This window comes from Lynx canadensis, chromosome C2, assembly GCF_007474595.2.
Source record: "Lynx canadensis isolate LIC74 chromosome C2, mLynCan4.pri.v2, whole genome shotgun sequence".
Taxonomy (NCBI): domain Eukaryota; kingdom Metazoa; phylum Chordata; class Mammalia; order Carnivora; family Felidae; genus Lynx; species Lynx canadensis.
The window spans coordinates 34,055,177-34,080,577 of NC_044311.2; the positions used below are offsets into that span (position 1 = coordinate 34,055,177).

Sequence of the window (25,401 nt, forward strand, 5' to 3'; positions counted from 1 at the left end):
CTCACGTCGGTATTTTTGCAGAGCTGAGAAAGGCTAAGGCTTTTAGGGAGGCCATATCCAGGTGACACGGGGCTCAGGCTTGGTGGCTGGCTGCCTGGACTTGGGCTGTGTGGTGCTGGGCAAGCTTCCTGATCTCTCTGAGTGGTGTACCTGCCCTTCGTCCCTCCCCACTTTCAGCTACATCGGGGACTGTGAGATCAGTGCAGAGCTGCAGAAGATACAGGCTGGTGTGAACGGGATCCAGGTACGTGGAGCCTGGTGGGACTGCCCACCCCCCATTCCTGCCCCTGGGGCGGGAGGCTGGGCAGGGGGAAGTGGGCTCATGCTGGAGCAGGCTGCAGAAAAGGTGCAGGCACCAAATACAGCCTGACGATGATCAAGGGACTCCAGGCCTGAGGTCGCCTGGCCGTGAAGAGGTGTCTAGGCCTTATTAACCTGCTGCTTGGCCCCATGGCCCCACACCTGCCTCTGTACAGTCCCCCCAGGGCGACATCAGCTGCCCAGGGAAGGGAAAGGTTCTGTTCATGGAGTGATGCAGAACCAGTGCTTAGAAATGAGGCGGTTGGAGGAGGAGGTGGAGATCTCTTGTGGTAGAGGAGTAATACGGGAGCCGGGTCCCCGCTGGCTGGGCTGGCCTGAAACGTGGGCAAGAGGTAAAGTAAATTGCCCTCCGCACCCGTGGAAGGCAGTGGTGGCTAGCTCGGGGCCCCTGGTAGCCGGCAGAGGCATGACAGCTGTGTGCAGATTTCCGTTTCCCAAGTGTGGTCCCTATTGGAACAGCAGGTGGCCCTGACGTTTGGGGGTGGCCTCGGCAGAGCGCAGCAGGTACAGGGGGGAGGGGGGCTGAGGTCCCACACCGGCCCCCTGTGCCCACCCAGTTGCAGGGCACGCTGCGGATCATCCTGGAGCCCCTCCTGGTGGACAAGCCCTTCGTGGGAGCCGTGACCGTGTTCTTCCTTCAGAAGCCAGTAAGTCCCAGGGACGGACGCGGGCCTGCGGTTCCCTGTGAGAAAGCACTCGCCTGCTGGGCCCCAGGAGCCGGTCTGAGTCCCAGAATGGAACTGCCGAAGGCCGGCGAGACTGGCTGCTCCAACTGCTCGTCTCATGTCATCTAAGGCAGCCTGAGGTGCTCGGCTCTGCTCTCCCTGAGACCAGGAAACATTCGGGAGAGTGGCTTGCCGAGGTCACACAGGGGGACCGAGGTGGAGACGGTGTAACCCAGACCTCTCAGTCCAGGCCGGCCTGTGGCCCTGTGCCCTGCTCTCCCGTGTGGTCCTGGCAGGAGAGCAGCGGACCTCACGGCCCCAGCCACCCAAGCCGAGGCCTAGGCAAGACTGAGAGGTGCCCTCACCTGCCTGACGCCCCTGCAGAGGTCCCACCACCACCAGCAGGCTGGGTTCCCCGGGCTGGCAGGTGTGAGGCGCTTGGCAGAGGGACCCAGCCCTGGGCTTCTGGCTTCTCCCAGCCTAACAGCCTTCCTCTGCCCCTGCAGCACCTGCAGATCAACTGGACAGGCCTGACCAACCTGCTGGATGCTCCAGGAATCAAGTGAGTGCACTGCAAGAGCTGCCAGGCCGATCCCAAGAGTGAGGCCCTCCAGAGACGGGCATCCGGTGACTGGAGCTGCACCTCGGCTGCGCCCTCCCTCCCGGTTCCTGTGTGAGGAGCGGGGTGGCACCAAGCTGTCCCTGCTCTGGGGGGGGAATGTGTTGGTGTGTTCGGAGTGGGACCAGGAGGCTAACAGTGTTGCTCGGCCTCTGTGGGCAGGCACTGCACCTAGAAAACACGCACACACGCACACACACGCACGCTCAAACGCACGGGCACACACTGGCCACAGGAGATGTCCTGGGGGAGGCTGTGTGGGCTAATGAGAGAGCGCAGGCTCTCTGGCTCTGTTGTTCAGCAACTGTGTGACTTCTCTGGGCTCTTCCTCAGTGAAAGGGGAGCCCGGTTCTTCTACGTCCCTTCCTGGGACTGGCTGTGGCAGGGCCGCACTCAGAGCCTCAGGCCCCCTGGGAGGAGTAGGGGAGGGCTCCAGGCCCACTTGGACACGTGTCCCCAGGCGTCAGGGACGTTTGGACTGGCGAGGGCAAGCACCAGCAGGCTCCCCGGGCTCAGGCAGCTCCCTCGCCTGTGGGGAGGACCACTGGCTCACTCCCTGGGGACGATCCCACTGCTCCCGGCCCCCTGGATGCAGAGAATCCAGTGGCGCATTGTTTCATTCAACAGATATTTCCTGAGCACCCGCTCTGTGTGCCAGGCCTGTTCCAGGCACTGTCCCTGCTCCTCTGCTGGGGAGAGGGAGTCAGGCAGTGAGCAGAGAACTCTGATGGGATGTCAGCCAGTAGAAGAGCTACGGGAGCAAACACTTAGCTAGCACTTACTGTGCGCCAGGTGCTGTTCTCTGAGATGAGGAAACAGGTCCACAGAGGTGATCGACTTACCCAAGGTCACCCAGCTCATGGGTAGTGGAACCGAGATTTGCACACAGGCTCCAGGCCATCCCTTAGCTACCACGCTGGGATGCCTCAGAGAACAGAGCGGGATTGAGAGGGTGGTGGTCAGGGGCTGTCAAAATGTAAACCCCACATCTTCCCCCACCCCCACCAGCCAGGCAGGCTGGGGACAGGGATGTTCCCTGTTGGGCAGGGCCCACCCCACCACGCTCTGCTCCTGGTTTGAGCTCTGGGGATGACGGGTGGAGGGGTGGGCGGCCTTTACAGCTGGTCATGCCCACTGTCCCCAGCGAGGTGTCAGACAGCCTGCTGGAGGACCTCATCGCCGCCCACCTGGTACTGCCCAACCGCGTGACTGTGCCTGTGAAGAAGGGGCTGGATGTGACCAACCTGCTCTTTCCTCTGCCCTGCGTGAGTACCTGCACTGGCCACAGAGCACTGGGCCCAGAGCTGAGGGACCCTCAGGCTGGAGGTGGGAACGCATTCTCAGTACGTAAGCCTGGTCTCTGCCCGGTGAGAGCACGGCATCTTCGTTTGATTGGGCAAGGACCGAGCGTTGGAAGACTGACTGACTTGCCCAAAGCCACCCATCTAGGGAGGGGCGGAACCCAGGTGGCATTCCTTCCTGGATGCTGGTCCCCCCTCACCACCCCCCACCTGTGCAGCCTGCGTTGGGGGCTATGGGCAGTCACCCCTGCCCCCAGGAAACTCTAGGAGATTCCCGTCTTCCCTTCAGGGACACGAGACTCCCCCGACTCCATTATTTGGTGGTGGAAAGAATCCTTGGGGTACACTGGGAAGAACATTCAGTTGAGCCAGGACGTGGGCCTTGCTGTGTGCTCAGTCCCACTGCCCCTGCCCCCCACATCCTGGGCCTTGCTTGGGAGGCCCCTGAGGACAGCCACATGGCCTCCCTACAGAAGGTGCCCTTCAGGGCTGCGAGGCGGGGCTCGGGAGGGGGGTGCGTGCCCATTTCTCCACCAGCACCAGGTAAGAGGCATCGCTTGCTCAGGCTGCACCGGGGTGAGGCCCGGGGCGAGCAGGGCGGCAGTGCATATGTCCCCTCAGCCTCCCCACGCTGAATTTGGCCATCTCAGAATGACAAACAACCCCATCACCTGCGCCTCTGTTACTGAGAACAATCTGTCCTCAGGGGATATCCCCCTCGAGAGGTCCTGGAAAGTTGCTACCATTTAAACTCACTTGGAATAGTGCTTTCTGCGTGTTTGCGACAACTGGCCATGAACATTTACATTGGTTTCATTCCATTTTCTATTTTTAGGGCTGAATTTTTACCGTAACTTCCTTTTACAGTCATGTAAGATATTTGCAAGCTTCCGAAGTCCAATATAAAAAACGGATTCTATCTTAAGGGGTCTGGTTTCGATCCTTTCTTCCCTGCACCTGACCTCCACCATCCCCCTTAAGTAATGGTTTATCCTTCCACTGTTCATTGCTGGTTTTCTAAAATGAGCAGCTGCAGATATATTGCAGATATGGTTGTGTGTGCATATCTGATGATGGTCATATTCCCCTTCTTTGACGGATGGCAGCAACCTAGTTTTCTCCACCTTGCTTTTATCACTCCGTATGTCATGGGCACCGCTCCGTGACAGGGTAGACAGGGCCCTAACTCTTTCCTGCTTACGGCGGCCCAGTACTCCACGGTGTGTGTGTGCAGGGGGTTATTGAATGGGCTGTGTTGATCTCTTGCTATTACAAATAGCACTGTCACGAATAGCCTTGGACGTGTCTTTTTTGAGTTTTGGCAGTATACTTTTAGGGCTAGACGTGGGATTGCTGGGTCAAAGGGTAAATGCCTGTGTATCTGTCGCTGTTTTTTTATTTTAATTCCAATACAGGTAACATACAGTGTTGTGTTAGTTTCAGGTGTACAATATAGTGACCCAGCAGTTCTATACGGTACTCAGTGCTCATCCTAAGCGTACATGTATCTACTGATACTTAAAAACACGGTTCTAGGCAGGAGGCCTCCTGGCCCCATGAAGTGTACTTCCTAATTCTTGCGTTCCATTCTGTCTGAGGACAAAGCCCAGAGTGTGGGGCCTTTATGAGCACACTGCCAGCCGCACGCAGTGCCCACGGGGGTGTGTACACCTGGGCCTCAGGAGGAAATGACTAGAACTTTGTTCCCCTCTAGAGAGGGGGAATCCAGGAGGCAGCCTCCTCCGATGGTGGTCGTCAGCACAGGAGGAAATAGCTGCGGCTGAACAAGCCATTCACATGGCAGGTTGAAGGCCAGGAATGCGGGCAGGGCATGGTGATGAGTGGACAGAGCCCTGGGCCCTGCCATCACTTGCTGCGTGGCTTTGGCAAGGAAACTGCCATACCTGGCTTGTCTCCCATCTAGACAACAGAGACACTGAGACGGGGCTGGGATGATGTCTGATGGCTTTGGCCCTGATGTTGTGGGCCTTGGGGGCGGGCACAGCCCAGAAAGCAGCTGTGAGCCCTGGGCTGGGGCATTTTCCAGGGAGTGATCAGAGTCCACTTGCTGGAAGCAGAGAAGCTGGCTCAGAAGGACAACTTCCTGGGGATCCGAGGCAAGTCAGACCCCTACGCCAAGGTGAGCATTGGCCTACAGCATTTCCGGAGCAGAACCATCTACAAGAACCTGAACCCCACCTGGAATGAGGTATTTGAGGTGAGGGTCTCCTCGGCTACTTTTGATGCCCTCCGGGCTCCACACTGGGTCACGCTGGGTACAAACAAGGGAGGGCCTCACACACCCATGTGGCAACACCGGGCCGGAGGAGTGGCCTTGGGGACACGCAGGGGGGCCTGCATCACTCCTCCTTCCCACATCCATCAGGCTTCAGAGGTGGGCTGCCGTGGCCCTGCTGGAGGAACAGCCCATAAGTGAATTCCCACCTCCTTTCCCCATTACGGTCAGATTTGTTGGAATTTTTCAAATCAAAGTAAAAGAGAGAACCTGAGTCAGTTCTGCCCCAATCCTCCCAGCCTCCCCTGCTGCCAGAGCCTCACACCAGGAGCTTAAAGTTCTTAAATTCACCCACAATCCCTACTACCTGAAGGTAGCACCCACAGCCTATGAAGTGCTCCAGAAGCTGCCAGCCCCATGCAGAACACACAGCAGCCGTTGTCCCCTGAGCACCGACCCCCGTCCTCCCCATCCCGCGGGGGAGGACATCACTCCCTTCTTTCAGGTGGGGTTCTCCAGAGGCGTTGAAGGCAGGAAACTGCCCAGGGCTCTGAGCTGGCAGGTGGTGGGGCTGGACTTGGGCTCTCCCTGGGTCATGCTTGAGGTCGGCTTCATCAGCTGTTGAGGCCTGCAGATCAAGTATCCCGTCTTTTGTTCCAGTTTATAGTGTACGAAGTCCCTGGGCAGGACCTGGAGGTGGACCTGTATGACGAAGATCCCGACAGGGACGACTTCCTGGGCAGGTGAGGAGGAGGGCTGAGCTGGGCACAGGGGCACTGGGCCAGGCCTCCGGCCACAGCACCCTCGCCTCCAGCACGCAGTCACCTGACACAGACTGCATTAGGCAGCCTGCTCTGTCATTCCACGTTCCTGCTACTAACCTCCTTCCTAGGTGTCTCCTGAGGGCCCGGCCCTGAGCTGAGCTACGGGGATGCAGAGGGCCCCAAGGTTTGTGTCCCATGGGCTCTGCGTCCTGCAGTCCTGGTGCAGTAGCTAGACTCTGTTCAGAGCAGGTGCAGGGGCGGGGCCGGCATGGATGGTCAGGTTCCCAGTGCCAAGGAGTCCTGGCCTATCGCTCTGGGGCAGAACCCAAACTCAGGGCTGTGGGGGGACTGAGATGGTGGGGCTGGGGCTGGCCATCAAAACTTCAGACTTAAATGTCTTTTGGCCCAGCAGCCCCACTTCCAGGAATCTCCCATAAAGTCAGAGCATTATATGTGGGGTGCTCTGCAATGAGCAGAACTGTGGTGGCTGGAAACACAAATGTCCAGCCTCAGAGGATATTGGTTGAGTGTTTGAATAGATTTGCCATTGCCAAACTACAGAATATTCTGCAGCTTTTAAAAACGACGAGCAGGGTCTGTCTGTGTTGAGCTGGAAGACTTGGTTGGAGGGGTGGGGAGGGGGGAAGGGGCGGGAGCCGGGTGTGGCCTGTGCGGTTTCATGTCTCCAGGGAGGACCCCTGGAGTATGTTTGTGTGAGCACAGAGAGGGGCACAGGAGACACACAGCAGACTGTTCACACCGCTCGCCTCAGGGGGCCTGGGATGAGGAGGCAGAAAAGAGAGTTTCACCCAAATCTTTCTTGCTCCTGTATTGTTTAGCTGGTTTCCACGAGCATGTAATTTTAAAAGCAACAAAACAAAGTGGGAGGGGTGCCATCTGCCACCCTAAGAAACAGCTCCCCACCAGATGTTCTTTTCCTTCTCTTCTTAACGGAAAAAGCTGCAGTTTTTGTGTTGTTGCAGATGAGAAGTGTGGCTTGTAGTTCATGCAGCATATTACTGATTTCCAGCGTGTGCTGAGCTCAAGCACATTTCTAACAGTCACCCAGACTTAATCTCCACCCCCCTTCTCCTCTGGCTATCAGGGTCTTGTGTTTGGGCTGCAGTCAGGTTAGGTCTCCATCACCTCCTGTCACACACATGCCAACCAGACTTATCCCCTGGAGGGCACCTGGGGCAGTGTTGGAAATGGATGGGCCCTGGGGGTCGTTAATGATGACTGTGGGAGGTGGTGCCTCGGGTGTTTAGAGGACACAGGACCGGGAAGCTAAACCCATGCAACGCATGGGCAGTTTTTCACAAAGAAGAATCATCCTGTTCAAAATGCCCATAGTACCGTCACTGGGGAATCCAGAGCCAGTGTGCCCAGCAGCCCCTGCTCATGTTCTCCTCTGGGGATTGGAGCCACCTGCTGACTGGCCTTCATTTGCTTGAGCGGCAAGCGCTTTACCACTGGTGCCTTGAGATGAATAAGATCCCATCTTTTTTTTTCCTCAAAGATTATAAACCATTTTTTTACATTACGTATTTTGAGAGAGAGCAAGAGAAGGGGGGGGGGTGCAGAGAGAGGGAGAGAGAAAATCCCAAGCAGGCTCCATGCTGTCTGCTGTGCCTGACGTGGGGCTCGAGCTCAGAAACCAAACCCTGAGATCATGACCTGAGCCAAAATCAAGAGTTGGACACTCAACCGAGCCACCCAGGCACCCCTAAGGTCCCCTGTCTTGAGGGCCGCCCTCGGATATGCTGCTTCCTGCCTGCTTGGAGCTAAGCCGACTCCCTGTGTGTTCCAGCCTGCAGATCTGCCTTGGGGATGTCATGACGAACAGAGTGGTGGATGAGGTAGAGTCGAGCCTGCAACCCCCCATCCCCCATGGACATTCTTGTTTCCATCTCAAAGTGTAGTGCTCTGGCCTTCTATAACCACCTCTCCCATTCCCTCGAGCCCAGAGCCCACACCGCCCGGCTGGGCCATCTTTGCCCTAAAGCCCCTATTAGGGCTCCACCAGGTCCCAGAATTGAACTGCTTGAAGAGGGTCGGTAGCATCTCAGTGGGCCTTTCCTGGAGCCGTCCTCCCTCCTCACCCTCCTCCCTCCTCCCCCTCCTCCCCCTCCTCCTGCAGTGGTTTGTCCTGAACGACACAACCAGCGGGCGGCTGCACCTGCAGCTGGAGTGGCTTTCACTGATCGCCAGCCCGGAAGCTCTGACCCAGGTAAGGGTGGGGTGTCAGCGTTCCCTACCAGAAAGGTGTGCGGAGGCTGGCCGCCAGTCCCTGTATGAGCTTTGTGGAAGGGGGCGAGATGAAGCCCCCAGATCTTGCTCACAGAATCATCCAGCCAGCCCCACCTTCGGCAGAACCTGTCCCTCGGCCTCAGCTCCACACCGGGCAGCTCCTTATCTCTCAGCAGTCTCGAGCAGCTCAGCCATCTTCGGGGAAGATGGGATCCTTAAAAGCTCTGTCAGTGCTGGTCAGCCCAGTTCCTGAGGAAGTCCACCCCTGTGTCCGACTTGAATCTGACATGCTGCAGTTGTAGATTCAGTCTCAACAAAAAGCTAGGTTGTGGGCAATCGTAGGGCTTGTCTGGAGTTCAAGGTCTGGCTAGCTAGCTTCCTTCTGCCGTGAATAGGCTTCTCCAAAACCAGTCTGTGTCTCCTAATGCTTCAGCACCCAGTGAGTGAGAGTCTGTGTGTGCTTGTAGGACCATAGTGGCCTTTCAACTGCCATCCTCGTGGTTTTCTTGGAGAGTGCCTGCAACCTGCCGGTGAGTGGTGCCATGCCCAGTGTCACATACACCTTTGCCTTGTGCCCGTCTCTTGCAAATGTCCACGGGTCATTCATTTATCCTATTCTTGTGCTGCAGAGAAACCCCTTTGACTACCTGAATGGCGAATATCGAGCCAAAAAACTCCCTAGGTTTACCAAGGTAAGTGAAAGCCAGTCACGGCGCCTTTTCCTCAGAGTAACCACAGCCCTGTCTTATGGGAGACTGTCTGTGCACACACAGCCTAGGGATGACAAGAGTGCCATTCACCACGTCTGCCGTGTGCCAGGCGCTGGGCTTTGCAACCCACCCCCCACGTTCGTTATCCCGAGTCCCATGATGAGTGTGTCTCGTTTTGTTGCCATTTTACAAGTAGCACCCGAAACGTTAAGTACCTAGGTCACAAGGTAAAGGAAGAGCCAGAACTTGTCTGCCTCCATAGCTCGAGGGAACAAGAGCGTGTGCTCAACCAGGCCCAGCTCTGGGCCTCCTGTCTTTACCTTGGAGCCTCCCCTGGGGTTAGCCCTTTCCTAGAGCTCACAGTGATGGCAGCCCAGGGACCTGGGGGCACCAGGGTAGCCTTCTGTCAGAGGGAAGCAATTGGCTGGCCCCAGGTCCCACTGATGCTCCTGGGGGTTGGGAGGTGAGGCTGGTCGGGGTGGTGTCTCAGACCATTGGTACCACTTTCATTGTTGTCCATCTGTTCCCCACAGAATAAAGTGAGCAGAGACCCTTCTTCCTATGTCAAGCTCTCTGTAGGCAAGAAGACACAAACGAGCAAGGTGAGACAGTTCGGTGTGTAGCCATGGGACAGTGAGGGCCCCACCCCTTACAGGAGAGAAGCAAAAGGCAGGGGATTAGAGAACAGAACAGTGTTCGTAGGTGTCAGGACACGTTCTAGGCCCGGTGTCTTCAAAACAACCTCACAAAATAGTTGCACAGTTCAAGAACCTGAGGGTCAGAGATGGAGTGACTGACCCAAGGGCACATGCTAGAAAGCCATGGAAGTCCTGTTGGCCCCTCCCCTGGAAGTGAGTTCTAGTGCTGCTATGCTTTCAGCCCCACACAACTTCCAGTTTAGGGAAAGAGCCCACATCTCCATTGCCTGATGAATGGATAAAGATCTATCTATGTATATATACATGTACATGTACATATACATATATGCACACACACACTGGAATACTGGAGATCAAAAAGAATGAATTCTTGCCATTTGCAACAACATGGATGGAGCTAGAGTGCACTATGCTAAGTGAAAAAGGTCAGAGAAAGATAAATATCATATGATTTCACTCATATGTGAAATTTAAGAAACAAAACAGATGAACATAGGGAAAGGGAAGGAAAAATAAAATACAGAGAGGGACACAAACCCTAAGACACTCTTAAATACAGAGAACAAACCGAGGGCTGCTGGAGGGGTTGTGTGGTGGGGGGGGGGGGGGGGGGCTAAATGGGCGATGGGCATTAAGGAGGGCACTTGTTGGCATGAGCACTGGTGTCATACGTGAGTGATGAATCACTACTCCTGAAACCAATACTAGACTGTATGTTAAATAACTTGAATTTAAGTAAGTAAATTAAACCCCCAACCTTCCTGGGAAAGCTCTCCTTGCCTTTGAACCTGGCTGCCCCACCCTAAAGTCTCCCAGAAGCTGTGTGGGTGGGTCTGACCCCCAGGCAGTGCTGGTGAGTGGCCAGATGCGAGCAGAGGGTGCCTGCACCCTGCTCTGCCCATCCTGACCCTTCAGCGATCTTTCTCTCTTCCATCCCCAGACTTGTCCCCACACCAAGGACCCCGTGTGGAGCCAGGTGTTCTCCTTCTTTGTGTACGACGTGGCAGCCGAGGAGCTGCATCTGAAGGTTTGTGTGTCAGGTTCGGGTCTTGGAACAAGGCTAAGAGGTGTCTACGGCAGGAGGGGTGGGGAGCCTGAAGTGCACCTCAGGCAGGTGCTCCCAGTGGTGAAGTCAGCCTGTGTGTGTGGGAGAGGATGTGGGAGGCCCCGCATCCTCACGGGCTGGTGGGTGGGCAAAGAGGGCTGTGGAAGGGCGAACCCTCACGTCCCTTGGCTCTCTCCCTGCAAGTCTTTCCGGTTTTACATAGCACCCAGAGGGGCCTGTGTTGGAATCCTCCCTGGACGTCAATGATGATGTACTTCTTTAAAACAATAACTTAATCTTCAAAACTATCTGTGGAAAAGAGATACCTTCTTTATTTTACACGTGAGCAAATAGAGGCTCAAACAATGACTCGTCCAAGATTTCATGACCCAACAAATTTTGGGGGCTCTCAGCCTTGTCCGGATGTCTCCTCATGGAGCAGCTCAGCTCATCAGCCCTTAAAGCCCCTGTGGCCATGGGCATTTGGCCCCTGCCTCATACAGATCATAACTGCCTCCACCCTGACTGCAAACAGGGACCAGGCCTGGTCCCAGTCCCAGGTTTTCAGAACAGGGCCAGGGGCCAATAGAAGCACAGTGCTTACTTAGGCGAACTGAGACTCGGGAAAGGCGGTGGTGGGTCTGAGGCTGGGTTAGCCTGTTTTGCGACTGGCCCACTGCCCAGGTGCTGGATGATGACCAGGAGTGTGCTCTGGGAGTGCTGGAGTTCCCCCTGTGCCAGATTCTACCCTATACAGACCTCACCCTGGAGCAGCGCTTTCAGCTGGACCACTCAGGCCTGGACAGCCTCATCTCCATGAGGCTAGTGCTTCGGGTAAACATCCCTTCTTGTGCCCCAGGGTAGGTGAGGGGTGGAGCTCTGGCCGTGGAACAAGGTGGGCTATCCCAGCACTAAGTACCTGCTCTGTGCCGAGAAGAAGCTAGGAGATAGATTGCTGTTTTTCGTCAACTTTGGAATATGGTCAGCCATTATCCCTCAGATATTGCCTCTCCCATTCTTTTAATCCTTCCTTCTAGAATTCTTACACTGGACCACCACCTCCTCCATGTCCCGACCTGACCTCACTGTCATATTTTCTGTTTCTTTATCTCCTGGTGCTACATTCTAAATTTCCTCAGATCTCTGTCATCTTAGACCACTAATTGGCTGTTTTGTATTTCTGATTTTATCTTTTTTCATAGTATTTTATTATGATGTTTCTATTCCATCTTCAGTCATTTGAAAATACTTACGTTAGAATTCACAGGTACACGTTATATCTTAAGATCTTGAGTTAGATTTTGATGGTTGTTGTATCTGTTTTCTATGCTTGGTAACTTGGGTTGCAAACATATGTTCAGTGTTCTGGGACCTGGACTGAAGCTGCTTGCTTCCAGCGAGGTTCCGTTTTACTATAACCAAGCACCTCGGGAGCATTACAAACCTAGGGTCCATTCTTAGGTTATTTTTAAAATTTTAGGTTTCAAGATTCCACAGGTAAAAATAAGAATCAAAATTCATATAAGACAGTCCTGTAAGGTGCCATATTCTCAGGAAAGTCTTCAGTTCCCCCCACCAGAGTACAGGCTGAGACAGACATATTTCTTATCATTCTTTCCTGGGGGGGTGGAATGTTTATCCTAGACTACTTTTTTCCCCTAGAGATCGAACCTTCATGGTTCCCACTTCAACTCCCAGCCTCACATTGATCCGAGGCCTCTTCTCCTTACCCCTTGAATTTTCAAGGTTGATAAACCACCCTAGGAAAGCTTAGCCTTCGTTTTTCAGTAGCCCCAGGGGCTTTCCCTCCTTTCTTGTGAATTTGGCAATGCATTTAAAAGGATGTTTGTTTCATTTTATTAGACATTCCTAATGAGATTTTTCAGAATATTTTGACCACATTGCTAGAAATGGAAGTCCCTAGGAACAGTCTTGATGACTAACGGGGAAGAAACATAGTGGCTGAGGTTTGAAATTTTGGTGGTAGGAGCACAGGGGTATATGTGGACAGGAACTGTTCTAGGGAAAGCAGTGGTGAATAGGGTGACAGCTGGAAAGGACCCCATCCAGAAGGCAGTAGAGGACTGGAGGTGTAGATCTGGGAGTCCTCTGCGTAGAGGAACAGTGCATGTTGTAAGAGTGAGCTAGGTCTCCACCAGCCAGTTTGAGTGGGGGCAGGACTGAGTCTTCATGAAGACTCATGACTGAGGCAGGAATAAGGGAGAAAGAGAATATTTGGTTACAGGGACCCAGGGGCAAAGAGAGATTAAGGAAGATATGGTGTGGGGTTGTGGGGGTGGGAGGTAGAATCCAGAGGATTGGGCAGTCAGGAAGGAACCATTTCCCAGAGGTTAAGATGAGAGCAGAGGAGGAGAAGGTGGATAGGGGGGCCCAGCCCATAACCCTGTCATCTGCTTGCAGTTCCTGCGTGTGGAAGAACGAGAGATGGGGAGCCCATACACAGGACCTGAAGCCCTAAAGAAAGGTCCTCTGTTCGTTAAGAAGGTGGACACCAACCAGGACCCCAAAGCCCCATCCCAGGGAGGGGGCTCTGAAAATTTGCCATGCCCCCCAGACCCTGTTTCTGATACCAAGGAAGCCTCCAAGAGCACCATGACAACCACCAGTGCCACTACTGTTGCCACCGAGCCCACACCCCAAGAGACAGGCCCAGAGCCCAAAGGCAAGGACAGTGCCAAAGGGTTCTGTGAGCCCACGGGGAAGAAGAAGAGTGCGGCCACCATCTTCCTGACTGTCCCAGGCCCACACTCTCCAGGGCCCATCAAGTCACCCAGACCCATGAAATGCCCTGTCTCCCCATTTGCGTGGCCGCCCAAGAGGCTGGCTCCCAGCATGTCCTCGCTGAACTCCCTGGCCTCCTCCTGCTTTGACCTGACAGATATCAGCCTCAACACTGAGTATGCACCTCTCTGCTTAATCTATTCTAAAATGACATGCATGAAAAATCCATCCCTGGATAGAAGAGTAGACACAAACTTACTTTGCTGTACAAGTTCTGGTCTTTCAGAGTGGCTTCGTGAGAGGCAGCATGGTATGCTAGAAACACAGGGGAAAGGGGGGAGAGAGAGAGCAAATGCATACCAACTGTAAAACAGGTGCTGGGCTCTAGTGAAAGTTCCTTACCACAGAAACATTTCCTGAATTCTCAAGTGTACGAGGATGATATGGAGAGCTTAGAATGTGGGATTTATATAGAGTGTTTACCATGGGCTTAGCATGTTATTTAATTCCATCTTCACGATAAGCCTACGAGATACAATTTACTATCATAAAAGTCGAATAACTTACCCAAGGTTTCACAGGAAATCATGGTATAGAAACAGATCCCACTCCAAGGTTCATATCCTTCCTACTGTAAAGTAGGATAGTGAATGGATAGAATGGACTTCAGACCAAAAAGAACCTGAGAGCTATTTTATTAACCCACAGGGCTCTATGTTCCTAAAGCAGGACATGCTTCTATCGTTGGGGTTGGGGGAGAGGCCAACACCACTAATGGCAAGGGACATGACAAGCCCTTTCTTTACAGAGGCGGGGATCTCCGGCAGCGGAGGCTGGGTGAGATTCGGCTCACTGTGCGCTATGTGTGTCTGCGGCGCTGCCTCAGTGTGCTCATCAGCGGCTGCAGGTAACGAGATGCTGGGGCCAGGAAGAGGCCTCTGGGAGCATCAGGTGAACAAAAGAGTGAAGGCGCTTGGAGCAATGGCAGTGGGGCGGGGGGGGGGGGGGCGGGGGCATGGCTGAGGTAGACAAGTAATACACGGGGAAGGAGGGAGGGCTGAAGGCTGCCTGCTGTGAATGACAAGTCCTCAATGATGCTGATGGGCTCCAGAGCCAAGGGCTTTGTTCAGACATAACCACTGCAAAACTGTCTGGGGTGACTTGGAGCCAGTACCTTCTCTCAAGTAGGAATCTCCTACTTCCTTTAGATGCAACATACTTGCTCTCCTCCCTACTTTAAAAAAAAACCAAACACACACACACACACATGCTTTTGAAATCGTGCGTCTGATGTTTTGTCCTTCAAATCTGCAGCCTGTTGCTGTTTGGTCATCTAGACGACAGGGAATTTTTGTCCTCAAAGCCATCTAGAGCTCCATGGCTAGTATAGCTTTCTCCAAATGAGTCTTTGCAGTATTTTAAAACTTTCTTTAATGTCTTTGAAACCAAATCAGAAACCTGACACCCTGCACCAGCAGTGGAGCTGATCCCTATGTCCGTGTGTACTTGCTACCAGAAAGGAGGTGGGCAAGTCGTAAGAAAACCTCAGTGAAAAGGAAGACCCTGGAACCTCTGTTCGATGAGACGTAAGTGGACCAAGCTGCCCTGCCTAGAGTGTTGTCTTATGTCTTCAAGTATTTGTTGAGGGCCTGTGGTGGGCCTGGCAAGCCAGCCACATGTGTGCCTTCACGAACTTTCTAGACATGACTGGGAGAAGAGGACTGCCAGGGCACTGAAGTAAAACAGCTACCATCTGTTCTTGCCCGTAGGGGCTAAAGTGTTCCTGATTATGAACTGTGCCATATTTTTTTTCTTTAAATGAAGCCTCTTTAGAAGTAAAAGGATATAAATATAGTCAAAGAGGAGTTCTTGGAATCTCTCTTAAAGTAGCAGTTAAAAATAAACATACCTTGAACCTAAGGACCTAACATTTCCTCCAAAGCTCCAAGCTCTTTGGCCTGTCTTCCCTTCTGCAACAAAGCATAGCTGTCAAGTGAAATAGATATGTTACCCTGACTTGTCCACCCATGTCCTTGGATACAAGACTGGTAGACAGATTCTCATCACATTTCTTGCTTTTGATGGTCCTGGTGTGGCAAGTCTTATGTGAAATATTCTTGACTTCAAGTTGATCTCAAGGTACACAAGTCAAAATCTCCTCATTGCTTCCTTCTGCATCAGGATCCTAACAAAAGACATTTCTAACCAGCCTAGGAAGGTAATATACCTGATAATTCTGATTCCCTCTCATTTTGGTTAATAATTACTCATTTTAAAAGAGTTGAACTAAGTGCTCTTTGGGCCATGTCTAAGAACTAGTATGTTCCTTTAAGAACTTCACTTGGGAGTTCAGTGGTACCAAGAAAGGATGTGGGGGAGAGAGAATCTAGTCATTATTTATTGAACACGTTATGCCAGGCACCATCTATATTCTAGAGCCACACAAGTCAGAGACTTTGTACTCAAAGACAGCTCTGACACAATTGTAAAAGGATTTCAAAATTGCCATGTAGGAACAGAGGAGGGAGAGGTTTGACATCTGACTTTTGTGACAAACCTGATCTGTTAGTAATTCTCTCTGAAAATATGATCCAGCAAGATATGGCTGGATTATCTGGAGGGCAGACTTAGCAGCCTCCACCCTAACAATACACCTAGAAGTAAGGAGTCCAGAGGCCTCTTGTGAGTACATGACCTATACTAAGACACGTTATAATTAAAATGTCAAAAGTTAAGGGGAGAATCTTGAAAGCAGCAAGACAAAAGTAACTTGTTATATATAAGGGAACCACCTTTAGACAGGGGATTTTTCAGCAGCAACTCTGCAGGCCAGAAGGGACTAACACGATACAAAGTGCTGAAAGAAAAACTAACCAAGAATACTCTACCTGGCAAAGTTGTCATTAAGAATTGGAGAGATGGGGGCGCCTGGGTGGCTCAATTGGTCAAGTGTCTGACTTCAGCTCAGGTCATAAGCTCACGGTTCTTAAGTTGGAGCCCCAAGTCAGGCTCTGCACCTGAAGCCTGCCTCAGATTGTGTGTTTCTCTATCTCACAAGAGTAAATAAACAAAGAAATAATTGGAAAGATAGAAGTTATTACCACTGAACTGGCCTTAAAAGAAATGTTAAAGGGACCCTGTAAACTGAAAAGAAACGGCGCTAATTAGTAACAAGGACACATAGAACAGTACAAATCTCACTGGTAAAGGTAAATATATAGTAAAGGTAGTGGATTAATCACTTATGAAGCTAGTATGAAGCTAGTACTTTTAATCACTTAAAAGTACGAAAAACAACTACCACAGTAACTAGTTAAGAGATAGATGTAAAATGTGGAGTGGGGGGAGTGGTCAAAATGTAGAGCTTTAGAGTGCTTTCAAACTTAAGATATTATCAACTTAAAGTAGACTGTTATATGTAAGCCTCAGGGTAACCACAAAGCAATAACCTATAGTACATACACACAACATAAAAATAACCTAAGTATACCACTAAAGAAAGTCATAGAACAGCCAGAAAAGAATTAACAAAATGACATTAAGTACTATTAATACGAACTACCAATGGTTACTTTATGAGTTGACTAATCTCTCCAATCAAAAGACACAGAGTGGCTGAAAGGATAAAAAACAAGACCCACCTATATGCTGCCTATAAGAGACTCACTTCAGATGCAGGCTAAGTGTAAGACTCCCTTCACACACAAACTGATAGTGAAGGGATGGAAAAAGATATTCTAAGCAAATGGAAACCAAAAGAAAACTGGGGTGGCTATACTTCTATCAGACAAAATGGACTTGAAAATAAAGACTGTAATAAGAGACAAAAGTGGGCATTACATAATGATACAGAGGTCACTTCAACAAGAGGATCTAAAATGTGTAAATACTTATGTACCTAACCTAGGAGTTAGGTACAACTCCTAGAGCAAATATATAGAGCAAATATTAACAGACCTAAAGGAAGAAACAGCAATATGGTAATAGTAGGGTACTTTAATACCCCACTTACCTCAATGGTAGATCATCCAGACAGAAAATCAATAAGGAATTATCAGCCTTAAATGACATGTTAGACCACATGGATTTAACAGACATATAGAGAATATTTCATCCAAAAGCAGAATATACTTTCTTTTCAAGTGCCCATGGGACTGTCTCCAAAATAGATAATATATAGGTCACAAAATAAGTCTTAATAAATTTTAGAAAACTGAAATTATATCAAACATCTTCTTTGACCACAGTAGTACAAGAAATCAAGTACAAGAAGTAAACTGGAAAATTCACAAGTATGTAAAGATTAAATACCATGCTGCTGAACAATCAGTAGGTCAAAGAAGAAATCAAAAGAGAAATCAAAAATATCTTCAGACAAATGAAAATACAACTTACCAAATTTGTGGAATGCAACAAAAGCAATTCTAAGAGGAAAGTTCACAGTGATAAATGCCTATATCAGTAAATAATAATCATCTCAAAAAAACAACCTAAGTTTACACCTCAAGGAACTGTGAAAAGAATGAAGAAAGCCCAAAGTTAGCAGAAGAAAGGAAAGATCAGAGCAGAAATAAGTGAAATGATAGAAATAGAAACTAAGACAATAGAAAAGATCAATGAAACCAAGAGCTGGTTCTTTGAAAAGATAATTTGACAAACCGTTGGCTAGATTCATCAAAAAAAGGAAACGCAAATTCAGAAATTAAAGATGAGACATTATAGCTGATACCACAGAAGTACAATGGATGAGACTAAAATTATATGCTAACAAATTTGACAACCTAGAAGAAAGGGGTAAATTCCTAGAAACATACAACCTAGACTGAATAATGAATGGAAAATCTGAACAGACTATTAATACAGAGACTGAATTAGAAACAAAAAACCTCCCAGGACCAGATGGCTTCACTAGTGAATTCTACCAAGCACTCAAGAATACAAATCCTTCTCAAACTCTTCCAAAAAAAAAAAAGAGAAGGTAACTCTTCCAAACTCATATTAAAGGCGAGCATTTACCCTGACACCAAAGCCGAACAAGGACATCACAAGAAAAAATTATAGACCAATATCCCTGATGAACACTGATGCAAAAATCTTCAACAAAATTTTAGCTGAATTCAGGGAGCCTGGGTGGCTCAGTCGGTTGAGTGTCTGACGCTCAGGCTCAGGTCATGATCTCATGGTTCATGAGTTTGAGCCCCATGTTGGGCTCTGTGCTGACAGCTCAGAGCCTGGACCCTGCCTTGGATACTGTCTCTCCCTCTCTCTCTGCCCCTCTCCCACTCACACTTGTCTCTCTCTCTGTCTCTCTCAAAAACATTTAAAAAAATTTTTTTAATAAAATAACATTCTCTCTTAAAAAAAAAAAAACTCTGAATGCCCCTCTCTCTCTCTCTGCCCCTCTCCCACTCACACTCTCTCTAACATTAAAAAAAATTTTTTTAATAACAAAGCTAACATTCTCTTAAATGTTTAATAAAAAAGATAACATTCTCTCTTAAAAAACAACGCTGAATTCAACATTAAAAAGATGGCACACCATGATCAAGTGGGAATCCCAGAATTCAAGGATGATTCAACATCCATCTGCAAATCAATCAATGTGAATCATCACATTAACAAAAATCATACGTTCATCTCAACAGATGCAGATAAAATGTGACAAAATTCAGGGTGCCTTGGTTGCTCAGTTGGTTAAGTGTTTAACTTGATTTCAGCTTGGGTCATGATCTCATGGTTTGTGAGTTTGGGCTCTGTGCTGACAGCATGTAGCCTGCTTGGGATTCTCTCTGCCCCTCCCTCACTTGCTCGCTCTCAAAATAAAAAACATTAAGGAAAAAAAAGTGACAAAACTCAACATCCACTAAAAATAAAAACTGTCAACAGAGTGGGTATAGAGGGAATGTAGCTCAACATAATAAAGGTCATAGATGACAAACCCACAACTAACATCATACTCAGCAGTGAGAAGCTGAAAGCTTTTTCTCTAAAGTCAGGAACAAGACAAGGACAGCCATTCTTGCCACTTTTTTAGTATTGGAAGTCCTAGTCAGAGCAATTAGGCAAGAAAAACAAAAGGTATCCAAATTGAAAAGGAAGAAGTAAAGTGTCACTATTTACAGATGACATAACATTATAGAAAACCCTAAAGACTCCACTAAAAAACCATTAGAACTAATCAACAAATTCAGTACATTTCTGGACACTAATAATGAATTACCAGAGAAATTAACAGTCCCATTTACAGCTGCATCAAAAAGAATAAAATACCTAGGAATAAATGTAACCAAAGAGGTAAAAGATCAGTGCATTGAAAAATCTAAGACATTAATGAAAAACACTGAACACAACACAAAGATAGTTCCTGCTCAAGGAATGGAAGAATTAATGTTACAATGTTCATACTACCCAAAGCAAACTACAGATTTAATGCAATCCCTTTCAAAATTCCAATGGCTTTTTTCACAGAAATAAAACAAATAATCCTAAAATTGGTATGGAGCCAGGAGAAACCAAAGCAATCTTAATAAAGAACAAAGCTGGAGGCATTATACTACTTTGATTTCAAACTCTATTACAAAGCTACGGTAATCAAACAGTATGGTATTGGCGTAAAAAACAGACACAAAGATTAATGGAACAAAATAGCTCAGAAACAAATCCACATCTAGATGGTTGACTAATTTATGACAATGTCAATTAATACAACTTATACAATGAAGAAAGGACTGTTTCTTCAATAAACAGTGTTGGGAAAACTGGGCAGCCACATGTAAATGAATGAAACTGGGCCACAATCTCACATCACATGCAAAAGTAAACTTAATATGGATTAAAGACTTAATGTAATGTAGGAGCTGAAACCATGAAACTCCTAGAAGAAAATATAGGCAATAAACTCCCTGACATTGGTCTTGGTTATCATTTTTTGCATTTGACACTAAAAGCAAAGGCAACAAAAACAAAATTAAGTGCAACTACATCAAACTGAAAAGTTTCTGCACAGCAAAGGAAATGGTCAACAAAACAAAGAGGCAACCTACTGAATGGGAGAAAATATTTACAAACCATTTATCTGATGAGGTGTTAATATTCAAAATATACAAAGAACTCATACAATAGCAAAAACCCCAAAAAGTCTGATTTAAAAATAGGCAGAGAACCTCAACATTTTTCCAAAGAAGATATACACATGGCCAAAAGATACAGAAAAAGGTGCTCAATATCATTAATCCTCAGAGAAATGCTAATCAAAACAATAATGAGATATCACCTTATACCTGTTAGAATGACTATTACCAAAAGTTGGCAAAGATGTGAAGAAAGGGGAACCCTTGTGCACTGTTGGTGGGAATGCAAACCGGTGCAGCCCCTGTGGAAAACAATATGGAGGTTCCTCAAAAAATTAAAAATAGAACTACCCTACAACCCAGCAATTCTACTTCTAGGTCTTTATCCAAAGAAAATGAAAATACTAATTCAAAAACATATGTACCCTCAAGTTCACTACAACACTGTTTACAATAGCCAAGACATGGAAGCAACCTAAGTGTCCAGTGGTGGATGAATGGATAAAGAAGATGTGTGTGTGTGTGTGTACACATACACACATACACACAAATATTCTGCTGTAAAAAAATAATGAAATCTTGCCATTTGTGAAAACATGGATGGACCATGAGGGTATTATGCTAAGTGAAATAAGACAAAGATTCTTATTGAATGATCTCACTTACATGTGGAATCTAAAACAAAACAAAACAACCATAAAAGATACCAAAAAAACCAAAAACTGCCAAGCTCGTTGATATAGAGATTGGTGGTAGGTGGCAGGGGGTGGTAGGGTGGAGATGGGTGAAGGGGGTCAAAAGGAACAAATTTCCACTTATAAATGAAGTCATGGGGATATTATGTACAGCATGGTGACCATATTTAATAATACTATATTATATTTTAGTAGCTAGGAGAATGGATCTTTAAAGTTCTCACCATGAGAAAACAGATTTTATAACTATGTGTAGTGATGGATGTTGACTTGTGATCATTTTGCAACATATACACATATAAAATGTTATACACGTGAAATTAATGTTACTTTACCTCAAAAAAAAATAAAAAACAAAAAATATCTACAAGAAGTCCAGTGGCCTCTTGTGAGTACATGACAAAGCTTATACACAAAGGTTCCTCTGCCTTGCTCCACAGACAGAAGAAAGGCAGGCCACTATTTTTTGTGAAACTCCAAGAGACCTAAGTATTTAGCATCCTAGTCCTTAGCTGGTCAGAAGAAACTGAGATAGGGTTGAGGTGGGCCTATGAAGAGGCACCGTTGAGAGAGAGAGAGAGAAGGGGCAGGTAAAGAGAGGGCAAGCTCAGAGAAAGTTCGAAGCAAACCCCAAAGCGTAGTAGTCTGAGGCACTTCCCAGAGAGGATGCTTCCAGGGCTTTTGATTAGCGCACGACAGTGATTATCTGTCATAATGATGCACTGAATATCTGCTACGAATCAACACTGTTCTGGATGCTCCCCTCAATAGTCTTCGGTTTTAAAAGTAGGAAAATAGATCAAACAAAAATGATTAAAATATGTAAATCTCACTTTGACTTTTTGCTTCTTTAAGATTTGAATTTTTTGTTCCCATGGAAGAAGTAAAGAAGAGGTCACTAGATGTCGCAGTGAAAAACAGTAGGCCACTTGGCTCACACAGAAGGAAGGAACTAGGAAAAGTAAGTACAAGAGGGACTCCTGATACTCTGTTCCCCACAGCGTCCCCCTACCCCCACCCCCACCCCCACCCCCGGCACTCTAACTGTTCATTGGTGGAACACCCTTGCAGAAATTCTGATTGGATCATCTGGTTATTAGACCTGGGTTCAAGGAGGGGAGAGCCTCATTAGAAGGTTATTTTTATTTTGTGTGTGTTTATGTGTGTGTGTGTAATGTTTCTGAAAGTATTAGATGTGTAAATATGATCAACGCTTTTAACAAGCTGGAGAATCTATCTAAATTCATCATTGCACAAGTATCTGAACATGTATTAAGTATTGTTTTGATAAATACAGCATCCTGTGAAGGCTTGGGTCTCATTACGTCAAGATTTTTGCGGAGATGAAAAAAATAAAAATAAAAAATAAATAAAAAAAAATAAAAAAAAAAGATTTTTGCGGAGATGAGATTTTACTTAAAGTAGAAGTACAGGGGCACTTGTACCCCAATGTTCATAGCAGCACTCTCAACAATAGCCAAATTATGGAAAGAGCCTAAATGTCCATCAACTGATGAATGGATAAAGAAATTGTGGTATATATACACAATGGAGTACTATGTGGCAATGAGAAAAAATGAAATATGGCCCTTTGTAGCAACGTGGATGGAACTGGAGAGTGTAATGCTAAGTGAAATAAGCCATACAGAGAAAGACAGATACCATATGGTTTCACTCTTATGTGGATCCTGAGAAACTTAACAGGAACCCATGGGGGAGGGGAAGGAAAAAAAATAAAAAAGAGGTTAGAGTGGGAGAGAGCCAAAGCATAAGAGACTGTTAAAAACTGAGAACAAACTGAGGGTTGATGGGGGGTGGGAGGGAGGGGAGGGTGGGTGATGGGTATTAAGGAGGGCACCTTTTGGGATGAGCACTGGGTGTTGTATGGAAACCAATTTGTCAATAAATTTCATAAAAAAAAAATAATAAATAAATAAATAAATAAAGTAGAAGTACAGTAAATATAATCTTCAGGAAGATGCCAAGGAGACACAAAAAAGAAGGATGTTTGTTAATACTTTGCAGTTGTATTTCAATAAACATCTTCTTTTTTTTTCAACGTTTTTTTTTTTTTTTATTTACTTTTGGGACAGAGAGAGACAGAGCATGAACGGGGGAGGGGCAGAGAGAGAGAGAGACACAGAATCGGAAACAGGCTCCAGGCTCTGAGCCATCAGCCCAGAGCCTGACGCGGGGCTCGAACTCACAGACCGCGAGATCGTGACCTGGCTGAAGTCGGACGCTTAACCGACTGCGCCACCCAGGCGCCCCAATAAACATCTTCTTATAATCATGTTTTGAAAAGCCCACTTCTATGATGGAGGTAATATCCTCACTTTTACAGTTGAGGCAACTATGGTGTCTTGCTTAAAATTATGATCAGTTCATGAGTAAAGGCAAGTTGTTCTCCCGTTCAGTAACATTGATAAATAAATAAAACTTTGAAAAAAGAATTTAAGAGAGAGAGAATCCCAGGTAGGCTCCACACTGCCAGCATGGAGCCCAATGCAGGGCCTGAACTCACAAACTGCAAGATCATGACCTGACCCCAAATCTAGAGTCCGATGCTTAACTGACTGAGCCACCCAGGTGCCCCATGTAAATTCTGAGGTTTAACTCCAAAGAGCAGTTGACCTCTTCTCAGGACACTGAGGCCATTGTCAGAACCTCTCCAGAAGGACAGTACAATGTTGAGAGCCAAAGGAAAAAGAGCCCCTGCTCAAAACTGAAGCCCAAGGAAGCCCTTTTTATGATCAATTCCGTTTGTGCCAATAGGTTTCCACTCGATGCAATTTTTGGAAGGAAACTGATTACTTGTGTTTGTTTAGGTACTGATCGACTTATCAAAAGAGGATCTGATTATGGGCTTCTCACATTGGTAAGTGAGCCCTTTCATCTTATCACATTAATCTGGTACTCAAGACACCGTCTCAGACAGTTGTGCATATTCTCTCCAAAGTTCTTCCCTTTTCAGGACATGTCAGCTTCTTTGCTTATCAAGGAGAGAGACAGATTAGACTTGTACTTCAGGCTTTCCCTGCTTGCAGATCTCACTTGCCCAACAGACCTCTCGCCTTAACCCTGCCTGGTCTCCTTACAGAGAGACGGGTTCTGCTGTCCCACAGGGGCCCAGGCAGGCTAGACAAGGCTGCCTTTCTGCCACTGCCCACCACAGCATGCTCTCATACTAATGCAAGTCCAACCTGACTGTCTTACAGGTATGAGCTGACTCCAGATGGACAGCCCCGAAGTTGATGAGCACCCTTACCAGCTTTATATTAAAATGTGTACATATGTATATTTTGTAATTTAAATCAGAACAGCCATTTGAAAATATATACATACATTTTCGTGTGAAATTTAAGTGCATGACTGGATAATACTAGGAAGAGGTCAACATATGCAAAAGCAAGAACTACTCTCTCAGTTGGATTTAATTGTTCAAATCCAAAAAGAAATGAGGTATTCGTGCCTAATAAATTATTAGGAATCTCAGTGGTGATTTTTTTTGTGTGTGGGTAATTACATACAACTTGGGACTTGTCAAAAGGGTCCTGTCTCAGGCATAGGGGGAAAAGGAGGTCTGTTCCTGGAGCAGCTACCAATATTCCTGGGAAGCGACTGACTGAAGAGGCTTCTTTATAGGAATAAAAAGGGACCCACACCAAAAGTGCCAAAAGCCAACACTACCTGTGCCCTTCTGACTGCCACCTCTGGTACTGTGCTGCCTGGAAATTTGTCCCTGTATCTACTTTAGAACTGAAATGTACTTTTCCGATGACCACAATGTTATAGTGGTATACCTAAATACCCTCAGTTCAATACTCCAGCATGGGATGGCCCAGGACCAAACTCCAGCAGGAGGCATCACTTCCATAGGAAAAAGCAAACCAAAACCCAAACTTGCTTCTACATCTGCTCTCCGAGGGCAGAGCACTAGAGACTGCTGTGGAGTGTTGGTGCCAGAGGGGAAAAGGAGCCTCTGTATCTCTCTCACATGGTTTGGCAATTCTGTTCCACCTTTCTAAGACAAGGCTGGTTCACTTAAATAACTTTGGAAGCAAAAAGTATGTAAACTGCCCATTTAAACAAGTGCCCCTTTTGCATTTCAAACTTAATAAAACCAAATATTCTTGTCCTCTCTGATGTTATCCTCGAGTTCCTGTGAAGCCCACATTATCTTTTCTCTTACTCAGGCAACACCCCTGACATTAGTTTCCTGGTCTCCCTCCCCCACTGCCTGCACTACGCTTTTTCTGAAGAATGGTAACATCCTAAAGTTTTTGCCATGTTACTGTCTTATAAATTATCTATGATTTCCTGT

General features: G+C 47.7%; 1 protein-coding gene across 1 annotated transcript in view; it reads left to right on the plus strand.

Annotated features, from left to right (window-relative positions):
- Positions 1-25,151, plus strand: part of ESYT3 (extended synaptotagmin 3) — a 50,823-nt gene extending 25,672 nt beyond the window's left edge. The window contains exons 5-23 of the mRNA XM_030330435.2: positions 178-244; positions 879-968; positions 1,493-1,548; positions 2,750-2,870; positions 4,954-5,124; positions 5,803-5,885; positions 7,717-7,765; positions 8,047-8,136; positions 8,624-8,686; positions 8,786-8,848; positions 9,400-9,468; positions 10,466-10,552; positions 11,255-11,404; positions 12,992-13,488; positions 14,121-14,219; positions 14,767-14,898; positions 21,933-22,038; positions 23,906-23,955; positions 24,296-25,151. Coding sequence (XP_030186295.1) covers positions 178-244; positions 879-968; positions 1,493-1,548; positions 2,750-2,870; positions 4,954-5,124; positions 5,803-5,885; positions 7,717-7,765; positions 8,047-8,136; positions 8,624-8,686; positions 8,786-8,848; positions 9,400-9,468; positions 10,466-10,552; positions 11,255-11,404; positions 12,992-13,488; positions 14,121-14,219; positions 14,767-14,898; positions 21,933-22,038; positions 23,906-23,955; positions 24,296-24,332 — 2,080 coding nt within the window. The 3' untranslated portion in view covers positions 24,333-25,151. The remainder of the gene's footprint in view (positions 1-177; positions 245-878; positions 969-1,492; positions 1,549-2,749; positions 2,871-4,953; positions 5,125-5,802; positions 5,886-7,716; positions 7,766-8,046; positions 8,137-8,623; positions 8,687-8,785; positions 8,849-9,399; positions 9,469-10,465; positions 10,553-11,254; positions 11,405-12,991; positions 13,489-14,120; positions 14,220-14,766; positions 14,899-21,932; positions 22,039-23,905; positions 23,956-24,295) is intronic.
- Positions 25,152-25,401: the final 250 nt, after the last annotated feature.